Source organism: Pezoporus occidentalis, unplaced genomic scaffold (assembly GCF_034315485.1).
Source record: "Pezoporus occidentalis ecotype Australia unplaced genomic scaffold, CSIRO_AGI_Poc_V1 ctg102, whole genome shotgun sequence".
In the NCBI taxonomy this organism is placed as follows: domain Eukaryota; kingdom Metazoa; phylum Chordata; class Aves; order Psittaciformes; family Psittacidae; genus Pezoporus; species Pezoporus occidentalis.
In genome coordinates, this window is record NW_026912801.1 from 441,426 (window position 1) to 466,148 (window position 24,723).

At 53.0% G+C, this 24,723-nt stretch overlaps 2 protein-coding genes and 1 long non-coding RNA gene across 12 annotated transcripts in view; 2 read left to right on the plus strand and 1 right to left on the minus strand.

Annotated features, from left to right (window-relative positions):
• Nucleotides 1-45: 45 nt before the first annotated feature.
• MYL2 (myosin light chain 2) lies at nt 46-4,103 on the minus strand. The gene is given in 8 exon segments (XM_062614421.1): nt 46-244; nt 331-379; nt 462-537; nt 1,653-1,757; nt 2,583-2,658; nt 2,959-3,048; nt 3,974-4,024; nt 4,026-4,103. Coding segments are annotated over 8 exon segments (609 nt in total). The 5' UTR covers nt 4,089-4,103; the 3' UTR covers nt 46-145.
• A 1,489-nt stretch (nt 4,104-5,592) lies between these two features.
• On the plus strand, nt 5,593-7,010 carry LOC134161162 (uncharacterized). The gene is made up of 2 exons (XR_009963852.1): nt 5,593-6,250; nt 6,459-7,010. It is a non-coding gene; the product is annotated as an uncharacterized LOC134161162 (long non-coding RNA).
• Nucleotides 7,011-10,151: 3,141 nt separating this feature from the next.
• CUX2 (cut like homeobox 2) overlaps nt 10,152-24,723 on the plus strand; it is a 66,143-nt gene continuing 51,571 nt past the window's right edge. For 2 of the 10 annotated variants that reach the window (XM_062614439.1, XM_062614521.1), the window contains exon 1: nt 12,189-12,670. In XM_062614439.1, the coding sequence (XP_062470423.1) occupies nt 12,584-12,670 (87 nt within the window). In that variant the 5' untranslated portion in view covers nt 12,189-12,583. Of the gene's footprint in view, nt 10,800-11,711; nt 11,862-12,014; nt 12,127-12,188; nt 12,671-24,723 lie in introns of those variants that run through there. The other 8 variants (XM_062614434.1, XM_062614495.1, XM_062614478.1 and 5 more) reach the window with 8 other exon arrangements.

Genomic DNA, 24,723 nt, shown 5'->3' on the forward strand with positions numbered 1-24,723 from the left:
ACACAGGCACACCACACAAGCCCAAGCACTGTTCACACCAGCGGCTGAATTTCTTCTTGCCAAAAGGCAATTTAATGGGGATGCCATTCACACGTTCCCCATGGAACATGTGGGAGCCAGAGAGAGGCGATCTCGCAGTGCCCAGTTAGTCCTTCTCTTCGCCGTGTGTAATGACATGGACGAGGTTTTTGTAATCCAGGTTGCCAGACATGTCCGGAGGGAAGGCTGCGAACATCTGCTCCACCTGCCGGGAAGGAGACAGGTTGGAAAAGTGGCACAGGAGGGGTTTGTGCCTGGGGCTCTGTGGGGATGGAGGGAAGGAGCTCGTACCTCTTCCTGGGAAAACCTCTCGCCCTGTGTCATCAGCATTTCTTTGATGCTGCAACCAAGAGAGTGTGGTGAGCACCAGGGAGGCCTCAGTGAGGACACCCGCCCTCCCCTTGGGCAACCCCTGCACTCACTAGGCAGATTTCAGTCCTTTTCCCTCTGGATCGAACACCTTGAATGCATTCAGGATCGTCTCCTCCGGGTCTGCTCCTGCGGGTGACATGGGCACAGCCATTGGATGCAGTGGAGGAGGAAACCAGCTCCAGCCTCCTGCTTCCCACAGCCTTTGGGGTAGAAAGGGAAGGCTGGGAAGCATCATTGCCACAGGAATGTGGACCCTGCAGCTGGGGCCTCAAGTGGAGGTGGTGGCTGTGGAGGAGCAGAGGCAGGGCTGTGGTGTGGCCGCAGAGCAAGCTGTCACCACCGCCTGGCAGCCGGCGTCTATCTTATCTTTGGGTGTATTTATAGAGCTCCAGGCTTTTGGGGCTGCAATTCCTCCTGGAGAGCTGCAGGGAGGCTGCATGCCCCGGGCTGTGTGTCAGCAGGCTCTGACAGGTGCAGCGGGATCTCTTTGTCCCCTTCGCAGCCTGTTGTGGTTCTTAAAGGTTGGGGAAACTGAGGCACAGAGATCTGCTCACACCACAACAGGCTGGAGAGGTATGGAATGAGATCCAGGTCTCCAGATGGGCAGCACCAGCCCTGTCTGAGACTGTATTGCAAATCAATGTGAATTTTGGGGTGCAGGGATCTCACTGGGGACACTTGCTCAGGGTGCATGATGCTCTTTGTCCTGTCTGTGGTGTCTCAGGACAGGGAAGTAGGGAGAGCACACAAGTCCAGGATTTGGAGGATGATAACTGGAATTCTTGGGAAGAGAGGTTGTTGCTGGTGAAGATCCCACCATAGACTCTATCTTTGGGGGGTCCCTGTGCTGTCATCGGGAGAAGATGGCATTAAGAGGGATGTGAGAGGGATGTGAGAGGGATGGTCAGAGGGATGTGAGAGGGATGGTCAGAGGGATGTGAGAGGGATGGTCAGAGGGATGTGAGAGGGAGATCATTTCACAAGTATCCCGTGGTTGTCCCCAGGTTTGACCTCTTGGCCATAGCATGGGACCATCCCATTTCCCATGCTCTGCATGCCGCAGTACAGCAGCCAGTACCACTTGCTTTCCTTTAGCAGCTCCCATCTGTAGCCTCCAAGGACCATCTGAGGGATCTCCGTGGAAGGGTGATAGAGGCCCTGGGAGCTGTGTGGCTTCCCCAGGTGGGACAGGATATTGGTGATGGTATCAGTGCCCACTGACCCCCCAGCTGCCCTCTCACCCTTGAGTTTCTCCCCAAACATGGTGAGGAACACGGTGAAGTTGATGGGGCCGGGTGCCTCCTTTATCATCTCATCGATCTCCTCGTTCTTCACGTTCAGGCGCCCTAGAGGAGAGCAGCAATGGGTGTCCATGTCCAGATGCAGAGATGTGCAGCCCTCCAGGCTCTGCTCTATGTGCCAGGAGCTAAAAGACACACCACGGGAGCCTTTCCCAGGGGTTTTCCCCCATCTGAAGCAGCACAGCCCTGGGGAACCATCTCTGACAAGGAAGGGCAATGAAGAAGTGAAGATGGGAGAACTGTGTGCTGATTTCCATCATCTCCATCTCTGGTTTCTCCAGCCACAGGATCATACAGCCCTGCAAAGGGCTGAGCTGTGCTGCTTCCTTCCCTCACTGCCCTATGGAGCAGCCTACTTCAGCCCTGCTTGGAAGATATTTTGGGTTGAAATCAACAGTGCTGCTCCCCCGTGTCAGAAGTGAACAGGACTGAATGCCTACATCCTTTTACATGAGGTTGGGTGTCTTTGGGACTCCCCATCCCCATCACTGGTTCATGCTGGCCTCTGTGATCAGAGAGTCAAGCTCACAACTTCACAGCTTCCCACAAAGCCCATAAATGCCCCTAATGCCCGTACACCCAGGGCTGCTGTGGGATGGGCCTAACCAGGTCCTTCTTAGCTAAGAGAAGGCAGGGAGAATTTGGCCATGTACAATCCAGCAGTTGGACCTCTGGGATAAAATGCCTGCTGCTGTGGGATCTGCTCCCACACAGAGCTAACAGAAGTGGGTTTGGATCAGGAGGTTTTCAGTGAAGCAGCAGATCCAGTTACCGGTGGGGCTTGGTTAAATGGGGGCTCACAGCTGGTTTCTCACATAATAGGTCTGATATTGTCTAAGCTGTTAGGGAGGATCCTAAAGAGGGGCTCACCAAGTGCAGCGAAGGTGTCTCTCAGATCTGCCTTGTCGATGAAGCCATCCCGGTTCTGATCCATGATGGTGAATGCCTGGAAGCACAAGAGGAGGACAGGGAGCACAGGGAGAGGCTTTAGTATCCTCCTCCTCCTCCTCCCTTCGACTTGGATGGGACAAGGGCACCTTGAGCCCTCACAGAATGGAGCAACAACCACCACCCAAATCCAGCAGCAATCCTAAACCCCTGCACCCTTGGGTGTTTGTGGGGAGACGGCTTCCTATGGCAAACCCCAATGCTGTACAGCACCATGTGCCAGCCATGCAGGGGGAACATCATGCAGAGCTGAAGGTCACATCGCATCATGGACGCTCGGTCATCCAAACACACCTACCTCTTTGAATTCCTGGATCTGGGCCTGCTCAAACATGGAGAAGACGTTGGAATTAGCACCTTCAATCCTCTTCTTGGCTTTCTTGGGTGCCTGCAGGGGTTCAGGTATGTATCACTAATTCACTGGCTTTTTATGGCGTGGAACAAAAGCATGAAACTACCCTATTTTTAGGTGAGTCCTTCATGGTAGCTCTGGGTTGGTGCTGCTGCTCTGCTGTCTTCCCTGGGTGCTTGGTGCATTGCTCAGCTCTGGACGCATGCAACCTTCCAATGTCAATGGATGTTAAGATTCTTGCTTAAATTACAGCTCTATCTTTGCTTCCTTGATGAATTTAACCAAATAGATCCCAGGAGAGATGAGCTGGGAAATCACTTCCCCACCAAAGGCTATGGCAGTAAAAGGGTCGGCACTGGGGTGAGACTGAGATCTCCCTGGGTGGATATCCAGCTTTGGGAGTGCGCTGCTGAGGTTGCACCCAAGGGCTGTAGTCATCGGGTGCTTCCTTACCCTGCTGTGCCTCACTGAGAACTCAGCTCTTATTAAACTGCTTAATAAAAGAATCTGCCTCCTCCTGCTGTGAGGCTTGAAACAACCAGAAACAGCTCAACTTTTATAAGGAGCAGAGGACAGAGCCGCTCGCCATCCCACCCTGCCCGTCATCCCTCTTCCCAGCCTTTCCCTCTAACCAGGGAGGGTCTGCCAGAGAAGGGATTTTAGGGAATACAATAGCCCTTCCTCTCGCTGTATGGAGGAAGGGAAAGCAGCAGGATGGTATTTGGATCCCCAAACCCTCTGCCCCCGTTAGAAAGCTCTGCTAGTGTGGGATACACCTCTCTGTTCCCCACAGGATGCTGCTGATGCAGCCAGATTTCTCACCCCCTTCCCAGGGCAGGAGGGACCTTTGGCCATCAGATCCCTGTCCCCTCCATCATTCCCTGCATATTAAAGCTATCCTGGTGAAAAAGCTGACAGAGTTTGCCTCTTCCCATTGGAATTCTGGGCTCTGGGTACTCACCATGGCTTCACGCAGGTACCGATGTTGCTGCGAGAGGTGTCTCAGAGGCAAGACTCTCCTTCCCCTCGGGCTGGAACAATAAATACATCCCACCCCGGCTTAAAAATAGCCTCATGCCCACTTTTGGCTGTGGTAGGTAAATCAGCCACCCCCAGCCCTCTTGTCTCCGTCTCCCTCCGTCCCCCTCTCTCTAATCTGGAATAGCAGCTTCTTGTCAGCGGCTGACGTGACATGTGAGAGCCAGAGAGGGTTTCAAGGTTAACCAAGTGGCCCCGCAGCTCCCACACTGCAGATGCTGACCCATGGTGGGGACTGCACAGGAGCAAACCCACCTGTGTTTGTCACTCGGGATGGGGCCGGGCTTTTCCCCTCTGCTGGGGGACAGGCAAGGAGGGTTTGGGCTGTGGGGACCCCCAGTTACAGTCACCCAAGGATAAGGGTGTTTTGCCTCGGTCCTACCAGGCAGCTTTGGGAGCCTTCATCCCTATCACAGTGTGGCAAAGCAAGGTGCTGTGGGTAGAGAAGCACCCGTGTCCTGCCTGCAACTGGGTCCCATCACTGTGATGCTCCGAGGGCCTGACCACCGCATCTCTGGTCGAAAGGTGACCATCCTGCTGCATGCAGCACCCCATGCAGCTCTGGGACAAGGCTGGGTGTGATGCTGAGTCCCGGCAGGCACGCAGGGCTCCTCTCATGTGTCACTCCCCACCGAGGCACCTGTCACACACTTAAGCCAACCACTTGCTCGTCCTGGTCCCAGTGACATGCATGGGATTAACTCTCCCCATCCCGAGTGCGGAACTGCATCCTGCAGCACCCTGGAGCAGCAGCACTGGTGCCACCAGCCATCACGGTAGGACAAAGGGTGGTGGGTTTAAACTGAAACGGGGAGCTAGGATTAGATCTAAGGCAGAAGCTCTTCCCTGTGAGGGTGCTGAGGCGCTGGCACAGGGTGCCCAGAGAAGCTGTGGCTGCCCCATCCCTGGCAGTGTTCAGGGCCAGGTTGGACACAGGGGCTTGGAGCAAGCTGCTCCAGTGGAAGGGGTCCCTGCTCATGGCAGGGGTTGGAGCTGGGTGAGCCTTCAGGTCCTTTCCAACCCAACCCAGTCTGAGATTCTATGACTCTATGGCCTTGACGTGGTGGCTGGGGCACGGGTGCTGCTGGACTCACTGCCTGGAATCATCCCCTCTACATGCCAAGGAGGCTGGAGGGCTGGAACAGGGCTGGGAACAAAAGAGATGATGAAATCAGATCCCTGGAGCTTCAGGCTCTGCCCAGACACTGCCCTTGTTCCCCCAGAGGACACAAATACCCTGCTTAATCCCTGGCACTCACCATCCGGATGCACTTCAATAGTGGGCTGACACGACCGAGACAGTAAGGATGGTATTACAAGGAGGATTTAAGAAGCCAGCAGGGAAATGAGTAGGGAAAAGTGCCCAGGGAGGGGAAAACTCCTGATCCGGGAATGGCTGCCTCATCTGGATGGAGCTGCAGCTGAGGGAAGGGATTTCAGGATGGGGTTTGGGCTCTCTCTGAGCAAAAGGGCAGACAAGAGAGCCGAGGGGCAGGGATGGAGAGAGGACCAAACCCAGGCATAGCTAGGGATGAGGGGGAATCAATCTTGGTGTGGATGCTCCCTCCTCCTGCCAAGTTCAGCTGGATTCATTGCCCAGCCGAGCCCAATTACCTTAATTTGTGGCATTAAGGAAAAATCCATAAGCATCAGGGAAGTGATGTGTAGCAGTTTAATGGGACTGGTTGGCCGTGGAGCCGCCGGCACCACCTGGATGCTGCCCATTGCCATCCATGGCTCCATGTCCATGGCCGCACATGGCTGGTGGTGCAGGAGGCAGCCCTGGAGCCATGGAGATATCCTAGATTGGGGTTTCTTTGTGGGGAAACACCATTTCTCCTTGCCCAGACTGGAATAGGTCAGACTTTGGTCTCTCCCCTGCGTTGTCCATGTTGTGGTTGGGGGTCCAATGGTGGCTGGGGTCTTCGAGGGGCTGGATGTGCCGAGTGCGGCACAGGAATGCTGGCTGGGAATGGGGTGCAGATGGCTGCCTGTGCTTCTGCTGCGATTTGTAAGACGGTGCATCTGCTCCAGTGCTCACTTCTCACTGTCAGACCTAATCCTCTGTGCTGCACAGGCCGGATCCTGACCCCACAGTGAGGATCCTGGTCAAACGTGGGGATGGAGGTGGCTTCAGGCACATCTTTTCCTTCTCCTGCTATGGATATAGGGGGATTTACTGGCATCCAGGAAAAAGCGAGTGCTTTAAATATGGATGTATGTACATATATGCCTATAGAGCCCCGTAGTGAACAAAAGAGCTGTTGGGAAGTAGCTGCGGCTTGTGAATGGATGTCAGGAATAACACACGTCTCTGCGCCCGTGGCAAAAGCGAGCGTTGTCCTTCTTATCTGCAAAAAAAAAAGGCTGTGTTTTACATGAAAAAGCCTTTCTAATTAACAGGACAGCCCCTCTTGAGCTCGATAAAAAACGGAGTCAAAAGGATTTGATTAACCCCTGCTCTGTTCACGGCGTGTGCTCCGCCTGAGCCAGACGCGTGCCTGTGCCCAGCCAAGTCCTGCCCATGGCCGATAACGGGCTCCATCATCCCATGGAGCCCAGCAGCATCATGCCCAGGGGTAGTCCCATCGATGGAGGTGATCTGGGGGGGTTCCAGGCCCCCAGGGCCACATCAGTGGGTCGGGCTGCTCCGGAGCCATGGCTCAATCCGTGCCATTGCAGTTTCCTTATGAATATCTTCTGCTCCAACTGACATTCTTCCCTGCGATCAGATACATTTGACTAAACTAATACATATGTATACACACCAGTACATTCCCATTCAAACCAATGTAAATTACCTTTGACCAATACGTTTTCCTGGGAAATCAATGCATTTTAACACGGGATAATATTTATGAAATTGAATTTTTTATTGAAGCTAATGCAATTCTCTTCTATTTTATGCATTTTTATTAAACTAATGCATTTTAAATTAAACTGTTGTATATTAACTACAACGGCTGTTGGTACTTACCGTGAAATAATATATGTTTGCTGAAATCAATACATATTCCAAACCTAGGAATTTCCCATTAACAAGGCTATATCAAATATAACAAATGCATGTAGCTACTTAATTTGATGCTTACATACACTGCCTGCTGCATTTCTTTATTGGTAATGATTATTTTTAAAGGGAGAAAGATTATTAAAGGTTAAAGGATGGATTCCTGTGCAGCTGCAGTTGGAAGCTGGTGGTGGTTACCCTATCCCTGGTGCTCACACTGATGGTGGCCATTGGGGTAGCCAGGGCATTGCAGTGCTGAGGCCCGTTCTCTGCCACCGATGGCCTCTGTGTCCTTGGCCACATCCCTGCCTCTCATTTCCCATCACATTGGGGCTTGGGGGGATCCTTTCCTTGGGCTCATCACACTCCCCCCACAGCCCCTTTCTGCTGGCAGCGTCTTCAGGAGGGTTTTATCCACCTCCCCTTGGAGTTCAGAAGGTTTCCATGTTTAACAGCTTATTCCAGACAGACTTAATTTAGCAGCTTTTCCTGATTCAGCTCCATTTTCCCTTGGAAGGATATATCACTGCAGTAATGGCCAGGAGGGTTTGCCCAGCTCAGGAGCTTGGGGAGGAGCTGCCACCCACTAAACAGAGCTGGGGACGGGCTGCCCTGAGGATGGGGATGAGGATGAACAATATCCCATCCCCAAACTGGCCTATCTGGGATGTGCCTTGTGCTGTGCACAGGATGCGGCCCCAGGAGGAGGTGGCCATCCTGGCCTCTGGAGCTACGGCGTTGACAAGGGAAAAGCCATAAATAGCAGCATTATCCACTGTGCGCGCCGAATGGTGCCATAGTTGAGATGATTTGGGCAAGGCAATAAAAGAGGAAAATTAATTAAAGAGGATGTGCTAATTGTAAAGGGAATATGCCTGGATAGAAGTGGCCGTGGCAGAAAGACGGCTGGTGGAGGGGCCCGAGCATCCTTCCACTACATCCTGGGGTACCCCCGAGATACCGAGGGCTGAGGCCGGGCACAGCTCAGCGCATGTCCCACGGGTATCGATGGGCACCAAGGGGAAACGGGAGAGTCCCCCGTGGTGTCTCAGCCTGCACTGCTTTGTCCCCATGATGCTCCCCATGCCCCTCAGTGTGCCCCATAGGGGTTCTGTGTATCCCCAGCCCTTCCGGTGCCCTCCGGTGCCCCCGCCCCGGCCGGGTAGGACGCGCTGCAGGTGCCGCGGAGGCCACCAGGTGGCGCCGTTGTAGCGGGCGCTGTGCGGGCGCTGCCCGGACCCGGTAGGGCGGGGGAGAGGGGCGAGAGGGGAGAGGGGCAGGAGGGAGCGGGCTGGGTACCGGGACAGGGGAGATGCCACAAAGCTGCATCACCTGCGGTCACGGGCTTCTGCTCCATCAAACACCTTAAACCATGTGTGAGAAGGTGGGAAAGGGACTGAGCGGCCCCATATCCAGCTGCGGGGCTGGCAGAGCCAGGCAGCGCTGGGATAGCCCTGGTGTCTCCCGCTGGAAGAGGCAGAGACCCTGCAGCGGGGGCACTGGGCAGGCAGCCCCTTGTGACAACTGACAGGGGCTGTGCTGTGTTCCCCTGCATGGGATGGGGACAGAGCTCTGAAGCAGTTGTTTGGGTCTTCATGAGGGTCTTCCTTCTGTAGGATGAGCCCCAAGGCCTGACTTGTCCCCACTCATCCCTTGGTGGGGCTCCTGCTGTCCTCCTGCCTGTCCTGGGGACAAGGCCAAGCAAACCCGCCATCACCATTGGCTCATGGCTCTTGCTGCCAGCATCACCCCTCGACTGCATAATGGGGCCGGATCACCGCACAAAGGGCTTATGTGGATCAAAACCATCGGGAAGATGCGAATAAATTGGATGGGAACGTGCTGAAATCTAACTATTATTTTCTTTTTTAGGTACACAGAAAAGCCCCTTCCATATTTTAATTAAAAGCCTTTCAGAAGAGGAGGCAAGGGGCTGCCGTTTACAACGGGCTATTGTCAGGAGCACAAAGCAAGCCCTTCTGGAGACAAACTGATTTATTAACCTGCACCTCGCAGCATTCCCTGAGGCAGGGAAGCCGGGGGGGGGGGGGGCACACACAGTGGGATGGGATCCCCCTGCTCTCCTGGGATGCCCCAGGACCAGCGGGATGGTGCCTTAGGGAACACAGGAACAGGGGGACACAGGGGGAGCAGGGATGGAGCGTGCCACCCTGCAGCTCTGCATCCCTCTGCGCAGCACAGGGTGCAGTTCCTCTCCTCTTCCCTATGGCTCCCATTGATTTGTTAACGATTTGGCCAAACAGAAACATTCCTCCAAAGCCCACAATTTAATTTGCTCACCAAAATGCCCAGTTAGCTTTGTTTCTGATTGATGAGCAGGCTCTTCTGTTCCAGAGAGGGGCAGTGATTTATGGGCGTGAGATCAGCTTTGTGGGTGCAGGGGGATGGCCTGGGACCTGTCTCTGATGGTGTCCAACAGCAGATGCCTGGAGCATCTTGTCATGAACATCTCAATCCCTGTCACTGGCTTGGAGAGACCGCTGGCACCCAACAGCTGACACCAGCTCTCACCCCAGGAAAGACCATCCATCCCACCTGAGCTTATTGGCCCATCTATAATCCAACCTCCCCCTGTGCATGGCCCTTAGAGGGATGGAAGCCAATTCCCTGGAGGAATCCTCCCTTTACACGACCTGCTCTCACCTCTGCCTAATTACAGCCTCATTAAGCCAAACGTGAAGCACTTTCCTGGCACCACCTGCAGCCCCAATCTCCTTACGAATCTCAGCACCTCCCACTGCTTTGGGCTCTTTGATTCTTTGGGTTAAGAGAGAATCTATTTATAGGGCTTAGGTTCCCAGAGCAAAGCTGGGCCCTTGACATAGGTGCACCCAAGCAGGTGCAGTGCAGAGGCATGTGATGGTCGAAGGTCTCAGAGCACCCATGGGGTTTGCTGCTGATGGTAACAAGGTTGGGGTTTGAGCTTGGCATTTGCAAACTGCACCAGTTCCAAGTAGATGCTTCTGTTGCAGCACCATGAGGAGGAACTTCTGTAAGAGTCCCCTTCTCCAGGCAGCTCTGGAGGTGTGGAAGAAGCTGGACCAGGGCTCGCAGGAGCACCCTGGCTCTAACACAAACTGCCCTGGCTCTTGCAAAGCTTTCCTTTGAACTTTGATTTTCTGTTCACTTGTTCTTCTGCCTGAGGCAATTTGCGACTGTGGGATCCCAAACAGCTCCAAGTTTCCCTGAGCGGAAGAGATGAGAAGGAGGAGATCATTCCCTGGTGTTCACACTATAGCGTGGTGCCAAGGTCACTTTGGGTGCCTGCTTTATCCTTTTGGGCTGTTGTCCTGGCCCAGGTGAACTTCAGACAGCAAGAAGGGAAGGAGCAGACGGGTCCCTGTGGTGGCTGGGTGTACCTGCAGAGCAGGGTGCAGTTTGGAGCGTGTTCTTTTGGTGCCTTCTGGACAGAAACTGTGCTTTTTGGTGGAATCCCAGGAGTCCTGTACAATGCAGATAATGGCAGCAGGATGATACCTGGGCTGCCAAGCGAGGCCAAGGCACAGGGGCTGCTTCATCCCTGCATCTCCAGTGCCAGATCTACTGCAAGGAGCAAAGCTGAGAGCTTTGGGGCTGGGATGGTGAAGGACTGAGTGAGAGCTGCAGGAGCACATGCCCTGGGTTTGCTGGTGTCCATGCACACAAGGAGCAGAGGCTGTTGGGATCCTGACCACCTCCCTCTGAGCACCGGGATCTCCAAAGCACCAAATGGTGACAGGTAAGCCAAAGGGGGACCAGTGTGATGGGGTGCTGCAGGATGCCCTCCTCCTCTCTGCAGTTTCAGAGGCAAAGCAGCACCCAGGTTTATGAGCCCAGGGCAATGCTTCATCCCCCATTGTGGGGTGGTTGGGACCCCAGCTCCTCCACACTGGATCTCAGGTAGGGCAGCTGGGATGTGGGCTTGTGTCACAGCCTGGCAGGAGCCCCAGGCTCTTCCAGGCATAGGGCTATGCACGTGTCTGCATGACAGACAGCTCGAGGTGTGCCCTGCTCCTTAGCAGGAGCATTGAACTGCTGCGTTTGCTTGGTCTGCAAATACCCACCTGCAAAACGTACCCAAAGGGGCAGCTTTGGGCACTCAACAGGGACTGCTGGCAATCACAGCACGGCTCTGCCTGGGATTTAATGCTCAAAGCCCTATGTTTGGATGTCGGTGTGGTTGGTACAACGGGATATGGGGAAACTTGGGGCAGAAACCATAAAGTTTGGGGGCTTTTTGGTAGGAAAGCAAAGGGGGTGTTTATTGGACCGGTTTCGTTACTGCCCGAATGCTGGTGTCTGAGCCCTATTGCTCTGTTGAAGTTGGCTGCTGAATTGCATTAAGTGATTTAAATAGATACTCCTAAATCACTCTGAATTTGGGGATTTTCCCGGCCGGGTTTTGCTGCGTTCGTTGTTCGCTGTTGCAGTTCCCACCAGGGTCAAAGGTGCTGCGGATGTGTCAGGTCAGAAACGAAAACCAACTAAACTTTAACGGGCGGCTTCTGGATGCCGATTCCCACCTCCCCGCGGTGCGGGATGCTCGGCAAACCCCAAGCCACCCATCGATCCTCACCCCGGCCATAGTTGGGGGGGGGGTCCCATGGACCCGAGGGGGGGCTGCGGGCGGGGCGAGGCTGCGGCGGGGCCGCCCCCGGCGGTGGAGGCGGGCGGTGCGGTCCGGTGCGGTGCGCTCCGCTCCTCTCCGCGCCCGTCCGCGCCGCCGGGCTCCCCCAAGATGGCCGCCGACGTGGGATCGATGTTTCGATACCGGACGCGGTTTGATGTCCGCCGGCTCCAGGTTGGTGGCGGCGGGCGGAGGATGGATGGAGCGGGGCCGGCGGAGAGTGGGGGGGGGGAATCCGGGCGGCCGCCCCCATCCCTCCCCTTATTCCCCCCCCCCCCCCATCGCTCCCGCCCTCCCTCCGCCCGCCCTTCCCCATCGATAGGTATCAGAAATTGATCCCCGCCGCCGCCGCTCTTTGTTCGGCGCCGCCCGGGAGCATGGAGCAGCGCTAGCGGCGATGGAGCCGCGCCGCCCCGGCCCCCGCCCCGCCGCCCCCGAGGTGACAGCGCGGCCGCCGCTCCGCCCCGGCGGGAGGGAGGGAGGGAGGGAGAGGAGGGAGGAAGTTGCGCGGGATGAAGTTGCGGGGAGCGCGGCCCCCCGCGCCGCTCCGCCAAGTTTCTCGCGGTCCCCGCCCGCCGAGCGCAGCCGCAGGTGCCCGAGGGCTGCGAAGTGTCCCCGGTGCCGTCCGGCCTCCCCCCGCCGGGAGCGGGTCTGCAGCGGCGTCCCCCGCTCGTGTCTGGAGCGGGCGCGGCGGGGCAGGGGCTCCCCGGTGAGAGGATGGATGCGCGGTAGCCGGGGCATGGCGGAGCGGGGCTGCCCGGAGCCCCGCCGCGCTCCCATTGTTCAGGGCCCCGGGTCCGCGGTGCCGGGGCTCGGTCAGCCCTGAACGTCAGGGAAAGGCGATCGGGACGAGCCGGTTGTTGGCCGGGTCCTGCGGTGCCCGGGACTGGCGATGGATGTGGCGGGAGAGGGATCCTTTGTGGCTCCGGGCAGGTCGCGGCTGCCGTATCCCGCCGTGGTGCCCTCGGTGTGTGAAATTACCGGTAAGTCCTTTGTTAAGGTGTGCGAGGGAAGGTTTGCCGGGGGATGCTGGCAGTTTGTGATCTGAAATAGGCACCGGTGTAGCGGGGAGGCGGATAATTAACACAATAGCTCTGCCAACATAATGGGATGAAACCCGACCTGGATCCACTACAAAAGCCGAAACGCTCGTTTACATGGATGTTAAATGGGTTTATCCCCATCGGATATTACGGAGTTTAAAACGTAGTGTGCTTCGTAGGGGAGTAAACAGATTGAAATGCGATTTATGGGGCTCTGGTACTACATCCACAGTTCCAGCATTTAATGCATTTTGGCTTTTAAGCAGATTGCGTGCTATGTCTGCGATACGCGACCCTTAAAAGTACTGCAGGTACCGCGGCCGGTCGGCTTGCCATGACTGCTCATTGTGGTCGGGAAGGGATTACGGGTCTAAGCGCTTTGGATACAAAAGCATTCCCAGCTAAATCACGCTGATGACTTTTCCTGGGTGTGCAGACCTTTATTTAAAGGCAAATATTGGCAGCTACTTTTCCGTGGGTCCGTTGTGGGGGGAACTTTGCTGGAGGGAGAGGTGGGCAAGGGCGGTGGGTGCTCTGCTTCCCTGGATGGCCATGGTTGGGTGCTGGAGATGGAGCCATAGGGATTGACTTCTGTCCAGGCGGGATCACGGTGGGAAAGGTGACCTTGTGCCAGCTTGGCCTAATGCCCTCTATTAGAAAGGAAAACATAAATAAAAGGAAGGGAAGCAATCCATTTATTATCCTTCCACGAGCTTTTCCCGTGGTTCTTTTTCCTCCCTTTTCCTCTTTAATGCATGTGCCTGAGCAGCTCTGCTGGCCTGGGGCTGCTTGGGAATGGCAGAGTTTTGAGCAACCCTGATGAATGGTGGGCATATGTAAAACATGTAGATAATGTGCTACTCGGCAGCACTTTGATCGAGACGGCGTCGAGGCTTTTTACAGCAAATAGTCTTGGAAATGAGAAGAGATAAAATTCCATCAAAGATAATGCCAGACATATTTCATTGGGTTATGAGATTGTTTTATTGTGTACATTACTAATGCGGTATTTTTTTACAGCTTTCTTGTGTATAATAGTCATAGCAGGATTCGGTCCTTTATGGGGTTTTTGTGTTTTAATTTGCTCTTGGTTTATTACGTTCTGGTTGGCACTGTATGGATTACACGCTCCGGATGCCGCTTTAATCTAACCCAAACGGGCAAAAAATGGGAAGAGTTGCGAGCTGCTGATTTGGGATAATAAATACAAGAGCGAGTGAGGGGAGAGGGACTGATTATAGCCATCTTTTATCGATGTCTTCACGTCCCATTATGCAGATGAGCTCTGGCTATATGGCTCCAGCGTTTGGTTCGTCAAATAAAACGCTCTCGGTTTGATTTCCTGTAATGCAAATGCTGTCGGCATTCCGGAGCGGAGTTGGGCAGAAACTTCGTCAGGAGCCTTGGAACGCGGTGTGGTTGATGGAATGGGTTTTGCTGTTCAAAGTTTAGGGAAGGGGGGGGGTTGAAACCCACCCAACCCCACAACTGTGGATGTGATTAAAATATTATAACCTTATGATATTCTGAAGTGCATAAATTTTACATATCAGCTACAGAGGGAGTTTAGACATCCATTAAATGATATGACAGCTTGACTTATCTAAATGTGCATCATTTAACAATGTGTCAAAATTCTTCTTTATATAGACGACAGCAGTAAATAAGCTATCAGTCCTCCTGGCTGAAGCTTCATTCCTGGAGCTTGGTCTAACAGCCTGAAGTGCTTGCTTGTGGTGGGCAGGATAACCTCAGGGGGAGGCAAGGGTGCTTTTGGGGCTATCATCGGGGGAGCTTTGCCTCTGCGAATCCCTGGGTTCTGTGGTTTTTAGGGATCGGATGGAGAGATCGGTGGCACCTTCCAGTTTCCCCCAGCACCCAAGACTGTTCATTCCCACCTCTGCAAAGCGGAGGATGAGGTGATGCTCATGGTCACTGCGCCCAAGGGGAGGAGAGAGGTGCCAGAGGGGGCTCTGGGTGCCCCCATCTTGGGTATTTCATCTTTCCAAGAGGAAAGCTCAGGGTTTGTGCTGTTACAGCCCATGCCTGGAGCTGGCTGAGGAACACTGTGGGGTTGTGAATGGTTTGTGCTTCCTGGAAGCTCTGCCTGCTCCCTGTGCATTGGGGTGGGAGCTGCGGAATCATCCCGTTTCCGCAGTTAACATGGATTTAGGAGCAGTGGCACTAACGACGCCCGGTTCTCTGTAGGTGTCTGTGGTCTGATGGTTGTGTGCTCCTCTTGAGAGGTGCCCGATGACCTGATGGTGCTCTCTATGTGGACTCTCCGCTGTCTTCTATTGCGGCTGTGCTATGTAGCCTGTCTCTTGGCCGGGACACTGGTGACATTTCTTCACTCAGGAGCCCTGTTCTTTAGACACCTAGGGCTATGGCAGCTATAGATGCTTGTCCTTTCCATGTACCACCAAGGAGGTTCACCGGAACTGACCACCAAAGCGCAGCTGATGCTCCAGCATGGCTTGTTAGAACCTTGGCCACTGGGGAACTCGTGTCTCTGGATGTCACCATCATTGACCACATTGTGGTGTCACCTTCCTCCACACTTCCCAAACCCCTCATTAGAAGCAATTACTTGATATTTCTAACATCAAGAATGAGCGGGATGGGCCCTGTTCCTGCTCCTGCCTGCTGTTGGCTTTGGGTTGTGCACCCTCAGGAAGTCATTCCATGAGGTTTCTGAGGTCCAGTGTATGGTTTTCCCTATTATTTTTCCCTGTGTCTGAATAATTGAGACGCTGCCAGACAAGATGAGAGCTGCAGAAAATGAGAGTTTATCTTTAGCTACGCAGCTCTCGCTTTAGAAACTGGTGACCCCAATTCCAGCCCGAAGAGTGACTTCTTCCCTAATTAATAAATCCATTAATTAATTGTGTGCGTGCTGCAGCCCATTAGAGATGTACACGCTGGCCTCCTGATCCAGTTTAGTGGGTTGTCTCTGTGGCCTTGGAGGAGAGGGGTGGGGGGGGAAAGGGATTGGGATCAAGAAGCAAATAGGGGACAGGGATGGGGATGTGATTTGATTTCATGGGACTGGAGGGAAGGGTATCAGCCCTAGTGGGTTATCCAGCTTGGAGGTGGGAATGGGGACAGTGAGCAGAGTGCTTGCAGTTGCTGTGCCCCATGAAATAGGGGAGATTGTGGAATGGGGTTCATGGGGTGGAGGCAGCTGCCTGCTGCCCCTAACTCGGGCCAGCCCGGCCTCTTGCATCGATGCCCTGCGTGGCTTGGTGGCAATGAGGGAGCTGTTTCACTGCGGTCCCCGGGTTCCTCATCACCTCCTGCTGCTTGGGGCCATGAGTTTGGCTGGGCTCAGCAGGGCCTTTGTGCTGCAGGTGGAGCTGAATGCTAAAGCGTTTGGTGATCTGAATTATTATTTATGACCAGATTAAGCAAGCAGCACACTCCCAGCCCCAGTCCTTTAGGAGGCACTTGCTTAACTAGATAACCTCAGCGGAGCGTGCCGAGCGCGCTATTTATCTCCCTCCATATGTTGGCACAGGAGCTGCTCCTTTCAGTTAATTTTTCTTGCTGTCTGCAGAGACTTCAACTCAAAATGCAGGCAAAATTGTTGTGTGCGCTGGTCCCATGGCTGCTGTCTTCTCTGCTGAATGGCAAGTTAACTGTTAGCAAGAGCAGCACCAAGTTTAAATGCAGAATATGGACTGGGGCGCTGGAGCGACCCGTCTGCTCCTCAGTTTTCCCCTCCTGGTTTTGCTGGTTGGAGAAAAGCAGAGCATTTGGGCTCCCAGAGGTGGCTGTGTGTCCCGTGGGATGCAGTGATGCTGCTCCCCTCCTCCCTTGGGTGCTGGTATAGTCATGGTGCTGTACATTCCCGGCCATGGGAATTCCCACATCTTGAATTCCAGGGAATTATCCCAAGAGCTGCTGACTCAACATGGCAAATTGCAAATGCAGGACCATTGTTTGCAGGGTGGGAGGGTGATGTTGAGCTGCAGCATCCTCAACAGCCTGCCTTGAGATGAAGTCAATCTAGGGTGCAGCAGCGATGCTCTGTGCTCCCCCCTTGCCAGTCCTTGAGACAGAAACCACACAGCATCTCACTTGCTGTATTAATGGGTAGCACATTCCCTCTCAAATTGGAAAAGGCACATTAGAGGCATCCATCCCTCCAAAAAAGAGCCTGTGTGAAGTTTCTCAGAACATTTTGTACCATCCTGCTCCTATTACCGGAAGATGTAATTCCCCAACTTGGGAGACAATAAGCAGGTATTGACTTCTGCTGGGGTCATTATCAAGATTTATTCAGTCAATATGGCTTCTTGGGTCAATAAATCTTGAGGTTGATAAAGGAGGAATATATACTTGCAGACTTTATTAAAAAGTTTTCCCCCTTCTTAACACTTTCTCGTGTGTGTTGTATTAGGATCTATGAGACTGAGCTCTCTTGAATTGCCTTTTCATGCAGCTTTTGGTGTCCCTTGCCAAGACAGCAAGACCTGGGGAGCAGGATTCAGCCCGGTGCTGGGTCTGGCTTGCTTGAGATCACTGCCTTGGCTTGGCTTTGGTGATGGAGTCTGTGATAGGGGGGTTGCCATCTGATGGGGATCCCCCTAATCAGGGGGAGTGGGGTGTGTGGGTGCCTCACCCCATCATCTCAGGGAGGATGGGACTGAGCACAGTTACTGTGAGAGGGTTGAAACTCAGGATCCATATTCCCAACCCACTGTAGAGTAATGGGATTGTGTCCCCTTCCCCATCGCAGGCTGAGAAGCTTCTGGGATTCAGGATGCAGTGAAACAACCATGATGCTCTGTTGGTCTGGGGTCTGTCCCAGCACCTGCTTGCTGCCTAGGGCAATGGCTTTGTGCCTCAGTTTCCCTGCTGCTGGGGTACAAGGGGATGGAGCATCTTGGGGCAAATCACCTCCAAAAAGGGGTCTGGCAGCCTCACGGTGTTTGTGCCTGTTGCCTGGATGCATGGCTGCGCGTTGTTCATCATCTCCTGCAGCAAAGGGCCCTTGGAGGAGTTGCGTGTGCCATTTTGGCTGCCCATGCAGAGGATCTCAGGGGGCCCCTCTGCAAAGAGGTCCAGGCTGTATCAGCACAATGAAGAACAGCTCTTGAAGCCAGCAAGCCACCAGCCACAGGGGTCCATCCTCACAACCCAACCAAAGGGCTTTAGATAGCCTGGAAAGCTCAAGTGCTCGTTCTTTACGGCAGTGCTTGTTAATGAACCTGGGCACAGCAGCATCCACCCCTTCCCGGGTCAGATCCAGGTTTGAGGTGGGCTCACCCTGGGCTTGCAGGCAGGAGCCCCATTGGATGATGGGCTCCTTCAACTCCGTCTGTGTATTGAACATGATTTACTGTGGCCGTGCCTGCTGACGAGCTTTGCTGTATTCCCACAATCGACGGCTTTGCTTTTAAGCTGAAGCTTCCCGGTTTCACGCAGCTGAACACCTCCTTCCAAAATGGTTTCAGTGCTGCTTCCCCCCCCTTTTCCCTTAGTACAGCCTTCTGTGTAATGATGTTTTTGACTACTTAGAAGTAGCACTTAATGATTCCCCCAAAGCTGCAGCAGGACCCCAGAGGATTGATTTAGCCGCGGTTTAAGCGATTCTTTGCGAACGCGGGGCCGCTCTGATATTAATTGCTTGGTGGGTGCGTGCTGGTTGGTCTCTCCTGCAACATGGGTTTCGAAAGAAGTAAATAACCCATTTGAACCCCCCAATCCCTCTGGTGGGAGCCGCGCCGTGCGTCAGCCGCTCGGAGCACGCTGCCGTTGCCTTTGGTAACGCTCCCGTGGTTTTACACCGGAGTCAGGACCTCAGGCATCCTTTGTTTTCTTCTGTCGGGATAACATAATAAAGTATTACCTGGTGCTGGCAGCGGGCCTTGCAATGTGTGGTGTAAGCACAGCAGCTCGTTGGCGCCAGGGCCCGTGTGTTATTGCTTAGCCTGGCTGCAGAGGACATTTATTCTTTATTAATCACGCTGATTAATAAAGGGCACGGGGAGAGCTGCCTTCGGCTGCGGCGCTCGCAGCGCTCTGCAAACGTTGCTTCATCCCTGGGAGCTGGGTAATCGTTACCCATCCTGTCCCCCAATCCCTTGGCTGAGGGAGCAGTGGGCTCTGCTCTGGAGGGGCACAGTTTGGGGAGCGGAGTTGCTAAAAGCCTGCTGTGATGTCCACGTGCAGCGCGTGGTGGCTGGGATGGAGTGATGGGGAGGATGGTGCCCTCCAAGAGGAAGGCTCTGAACCCTGAAGACGGAGGCTCACCACTCTCCCTGGTTGGGCAGAGCATTGTGCTGGATCCCCTGAACAGCACCCTTGGGGCCTGAATTCAGTGCCTAAGCTGTTGATGAAGGTTCCTCCTCGGTGTCTCTCCTCCTGTGAGCGTTTGCTGATGCCATATTCACTGTATTGGAGCCAGAGCAGGGTGCCCTGACCATGCTGTGCCAGTTCCCATTCTTCCAGCACCTCCAACTCTCCCAGCCCCAGCCCTGGCAGAGTTTGGGCTGGCAGGTACCCGGAGCTGGTGGGACCCAGCATCCAGGATGGCAACAGCCATCCAGGGCCATCAGCTTTGCCCTCTCCATCCTCCGCTTGGCGCACGCCGCAGAGGCAGCGTCTCCTGCTACTGCACTTTTCCTTCAAATAAAAGCAGCTAATTAACATTATTCTTTAATTATTGCCTTTATCAACAAGGGGTCTGGTTTATACCAGCAGGATAGTCGCTTTGCCTTCCACTACCCAAGCGAATGCTTCAATTCCTGTTGCTTTTGAAATGAATTTGATGTCATCTGCCCATTGTCACTTAATGGGGACACTTGGGTAATGATTGCGCGCTCCAGCCCTGTTAGCAGCACTGCGAGCGTGTAATTTAGCCCCTTAGGCAACAGTACTTTTGAAATCTCTGGATAGTTTTGAACTCTCTGTTCTTAATTAAATATGCAATTTTTCACGGTAACCAGGTTAATTCTTTTGTGTTGTGTTGTAATACTGTTAGGAATTTCCATCGTTCTTATTAAACATTATTCAGGCATTGTGAATTCCATAATTAAAAAAAATGAAAAGAACAAAGCTCGATTCACTTCCTTCTTTTCCCTGGTTAATTTATCAAATGAATTTTGCAAATTTTCCTTTTTCTCCCCAGACGGCGTGCCAAGTGTTTTAAAGGGGAAGGATTTAATTGCTCTGTAGGGATTGGTTGGTTATGAAGGATTTGGCTGTTTGATTAGTAAACCCTATTGGGAATGGTTTAATGCTCCATGATCTTAAAAATTGTCTGATTGTTAGGCTCTCCGAGGATGTTTTCTCTTTTCCTTCTGTATGGCAGCAGCTTTGCACAAGTGTGATTATTAGATAGTGAGGAGGGAGTGGAGGGGTCGATGGCTGGTGCTGGGTGAGCCTGGCCAGTCCTGGTAGTGCCGAGGGAGCCGCTGTTGCCCCTGGAGCAATGGTGATGGCGAGACAAAGCAGTGGTCCCTGGGTGCATCCCTGTAGGTCACAGGGCTGGATGAGGATGGGGCTGGATCCTGTGCTCAGTTTCACTTCTAAGTCTTGTTCCCTAATATCTACCTTGTAATATAATGAAATTACACAGCAGATCTGATTTACCAAGAGACAAAACCCTGCTGTGTTCTCCAGGTCTGAATCACTCTGGTAACTCACTGGGCAGCATCCCGTAAGGATGCTGAAGTGTGTGGAGAGGTCTTTGCTGCATCCCATAAGGGTGCTGAAGTGCATCAGGAAGTCGATGTGGGGAATCCATGGTATCTTGGAGCTGGGTGGGCAGAACCATACATGAGGAAGGATGCAGGGCTGCAGCCTGCTGGGGGTTTAATCCAGGTACCCCATAGCAGGGGTGCTTATAGAGCCCCAGTCCAGCAGTAAAGTGGGTGATCAACCTGCTCTGACTGGGTTGCTTTTGAAGTGCTTTTTGACTTAACGTAAGGAAACCCCCTCAGTATCTGGTGTTTTTAGCCACGTGCTGCCATTTGAGGTATCGCTGTGAGGTAAAGGATGGTGATGGGCTCACTATTAAGTAACTGAAAAGCCCCTGCATGGTGCTGACCCCCAGTGGGTTTGGGGGGAAGCAGGAGGGGTTTTACTTCCCACTCAATTCATGGAGCATCCCTGGCAGGTGCCGGTAGCTGGGAGACGGCAGTCCAGTCAGGATCGATCGCGGCCAGTCTGAGGGGGCTCCCCAGGGGTTATTTGGGCTTTAAGCAGAGGTCAGAGAGTCATTAAACCCATAAATACATGACAATGTAAGAGAAGAGCCGTCGTTACCTTCCAGCTTGGTTTCTGTGATGCCAGTTTTCCCCCATTCTGGTTCCAGCCTCTGAAGCTGGATGGATCAACCAGCAGTGGCTCAACCAGGCTGGTGCTAACTGTGACCAGGCAGCTCGGATGGAAGCTGTTCAACAGTGGTGGGCAGGAACGGTCAATGGGGCTATGGGTATGGCTAAAGCAGGGTTGCAAGCCATTTGCTCTATGTATATTGCTTAATGGCAGTGATACAGGGCTGCCTGGGCTCTGCTGCACCACCGGCATGAGGCTGCTCCCTGCTGTGCTGTGCTGAATCCATAAAGTCATTTAAAACACAAGAAACCCACCTAAAAAAGCCCAGACATTTGCAAGGCGAAGGCGAGCAGATGCTGGTAATGTATTCCCAGGCATGACACAGAGTGGCAGCGTGTCGTGAACCGCGTCCCCAGGGACCCCTGGGTCTGTGATATTGGCTTTAACCCCCACCGGCTCCGGTCGGGGTGTAAATTCATCAGGCTTACGGGTATTGCTCTTGGACTACTGAATAATTTACAGTTGCGGAGCCCAGCCAGGTTCAGGTCATCGGGGTTCATGGGTTAATAACAGGTTTGGTTTTTGTTGTCAGCAGCTGCCTTGATAACATATGAAAGAATCCTATTCTGTTGATTAGATTTTGAAATGGATCAATTTTTAATCAGCAGAACATCTGACTCACTCAATAAGAGGAGCGCTGGTGGAGACAGGACGAGGGGCTCGTTATTTACAGCGCTGTTTGTTTTTACTAATACGCAAATCCTCACCGGGGCTGGAGCCCTGGCTCCCCCGAACGCAATCACTGGGATTATCCCCACGTATTGGGTTCATTCGGTAGGAAATCCGTGGTGCTGTGGGAGAGCTCCGAGGGCACGCGGAAGCTTTGATTTAGCGATCCGCTGTTATCGATGGAGAACCGTTTACTTATCGATCATTGAATCTTAGGTATAGAAGCATCTCGGGGGTGTTTGGCTCACCCCATCCCAAGCATCTCTTTGGGAGTTTGCCTGCCCAAGGGCTACCAAAAGCACCTTCAGGATGAGCCTGTGGGTGCTGGGAGAGCAGGGGACAAAGCCCAGTGGGAGGCAGAGAGATCCTGGCCAAATTCCTATGTGTAAGGTTTCAGAGGGAATAACTTTGATTTCATATAATATTAATGTAATATTCTAGTAATGCTAACAGAGCTGCATTCCCATTACAAGTTAAATACTGGGTGGGGACCTGGGCAGAAGCTCATTTATTTGTTATATTACTCATATATACATTACATGATTACAACAAGCGTCCCAAACTTGACACATTGCATTGAACCTTGACAACCACGCGCGTTTCTTTTTGTAAAGACATGCCTAAAACCCATTTATTTTTTCCTCAATGGAATCCACTGTTCTGAAGCAAGTATTAACAACCACTCTAGGAGGACTCCCTGAAAATGAAGCCCTATTTTTTAACAGTGGAAAAGGTAAAAGTCCTGTTAATGTAACTTTGGGGAGAGCATCACTGGAGTATGTATGGCTCTGCGGTCGGTGGCTGGGGACGGTCTGTTGCTGGCAGATATAGATATAAGTAAGGACGCAGTGGTGCTGGTAATTTGCATGGTTTTGCCCTGGGTGCTTTGGGATTTTACTTTTCAAACTTGTGCCTTCTGGCAGTCTCCTTAACCTAAATAAACCTTTTCCCTCTTGCCACAGATCAATTAAGCTCGTGGCTGTGTGGGGGCTTGCTCCTGGCAGCTTTCCTTCTCCGTTTTTGTTCCTTGAAAGAGTTGCCTTTTATTTAAAACTGGATGTATTTATGGATTTATATATATAGCTTTGTGTTGGTTTGGTGAGGGAGTCATTTGAGCACCGGGAAAAGCGGGCTGAAGCCTTTGGGGTGCCGGTGATGGGATGTGAGCACGGGGATGTGCTCCCTGGTCCCGCTGGGTGCTGTAGCCTATTCCAGCCCCACGTGGGCACTCACATCTCCTGTGTTTGCTGACCTCTGGCCACAACCAGCCACGCTCCAAGGTCTCCTTTGGGGCTTTGCAGTGCCTGGTGTTATTACAGTACCATAAGCCCAAGGGCTCATTTTCTATAGTCTGGAAATAACACTGCAGGTAATGAGTGTTTGCTAATAGCCACAGCAATAGCTTAGGGGTTCTCGTGCCTGTCAGTGGGCATGGGCGATAGATCAGGTTCTGCTAAAAACATTAGCAACATCAGAAGGTTAAATATGCATATTATATCATCCCTGGCAGGTTTATTTTCAGGAGAGCAATGGGTGTCACAAGTTCGTGACTTCAAAATGAAGTTTATTTTGGTGATGGAAAATGTGCTTCTCTGTTAAGCATCTGCTGGTTATTTTCTGAGAAGAGGGGAAAGAAAAACACTTTTGCAAAGAGGAGAGGGGCAGCTGACCTGTGTTTTGTTTAATAATGGGTGCTTAGGAAGCATCAATGGAGGTGACGGGTCTATAGTGTCCATTGGACATTGGGGAGCTGCCCAGTTCTTGTGCTTGGGAGAGGCTCCAGCTCCTCTGGTAACTCATTAACTCTCTGTTACAAACCGCCCTTGTGTTTAGCAACGGAGTAAATGAATTGCTGATGAGCCCCTGGGTTTTAGTGTCATTGCTCCAGACAGGATTGACCCAAAACTGCAGTGGGAGATGGGCCCTGTGTGCAGGGTGAGCAAAGCGCACCGGTGGGGTTGGAAATGGGGCTTTGCCACTTCATTGGTGATTTAAAGGTCTGCATGGGTTGCTCCTTTGCAGCTCAGAGTTCATTTTGGCTCCATGAGGTTTGTCCTTGTGACAGTCCCAAGGCTGGTGGGTACAACCCTGTGTGTTGCTTGAAAGCTGAGCTGGTTTGATTTGGAGTTACTGAGATTGGGTTGCTGAGACTGGCACATAATCCTGTCCTTTTTCCTCCTCGATTTTTAAGCCATTTAGCTGGATATGAAGCCTCAGCAATCTGGGACACCACAGGGTATTTGAGTTCATCAGGTCTTCCTATGCAGGACATGCAGGTTGCCTTTTGGCAGCAGTCCTTTTCTCCTTACCCATCTCTTGCTCTTATTGAAGCATCCCTCCTTCCTACCATGCATAACCTGAGCCTGGAAGGGTTTCTGTGTTTCTGTCTTTTTTTTGGCTAATAATTAAACAATAACAGAGCCCAGCATCTCTTTATTTAAAGAGCAGATGGAGCATCCTGTATATTAGTAAGGTCCTGGCCCCCACAGCGCCAGTGAGTCCTGGAGCTCAGGGTTTGGATGTGCCCCCTGAGGACCGTGTTATTGGGCAGGCAGCGGGCAGCACCCCATGGGGTGCCGCTCAGAATTAGAAGGGCATCGTTAGGTAGAGGTGAGCCGAGATGATTTTCCTGCCTTCCCTTCCTATGCCATGGCTGAATCCCAGCGAGCTGCTTCAAAAGCCCTTCTGGGCCCCGATGGGTCCTCATTCCTTCCTGCTGAGTTGGCAAAATCCAGCACACGGTGGGTGCCATGGGCTCAATCCAGTGCTGAGCATCTCTCCCTGCATCCCACCTCTGTGAGCAGCGACCGGAGGAGCTGCAGCTGAGATGGTTATAACCAACGTGAGGTGTTTCGGGTGGCACGCGTTGTAATGGATAATCCCAGGCTGCTGCTTGAAACAGCTATAAAAGAAACGAGCACAGGCGCTGGCTGCTGAGCTTGCCAGAAGCTGGTCGCTCCCTCCTCGCCATCGTGATG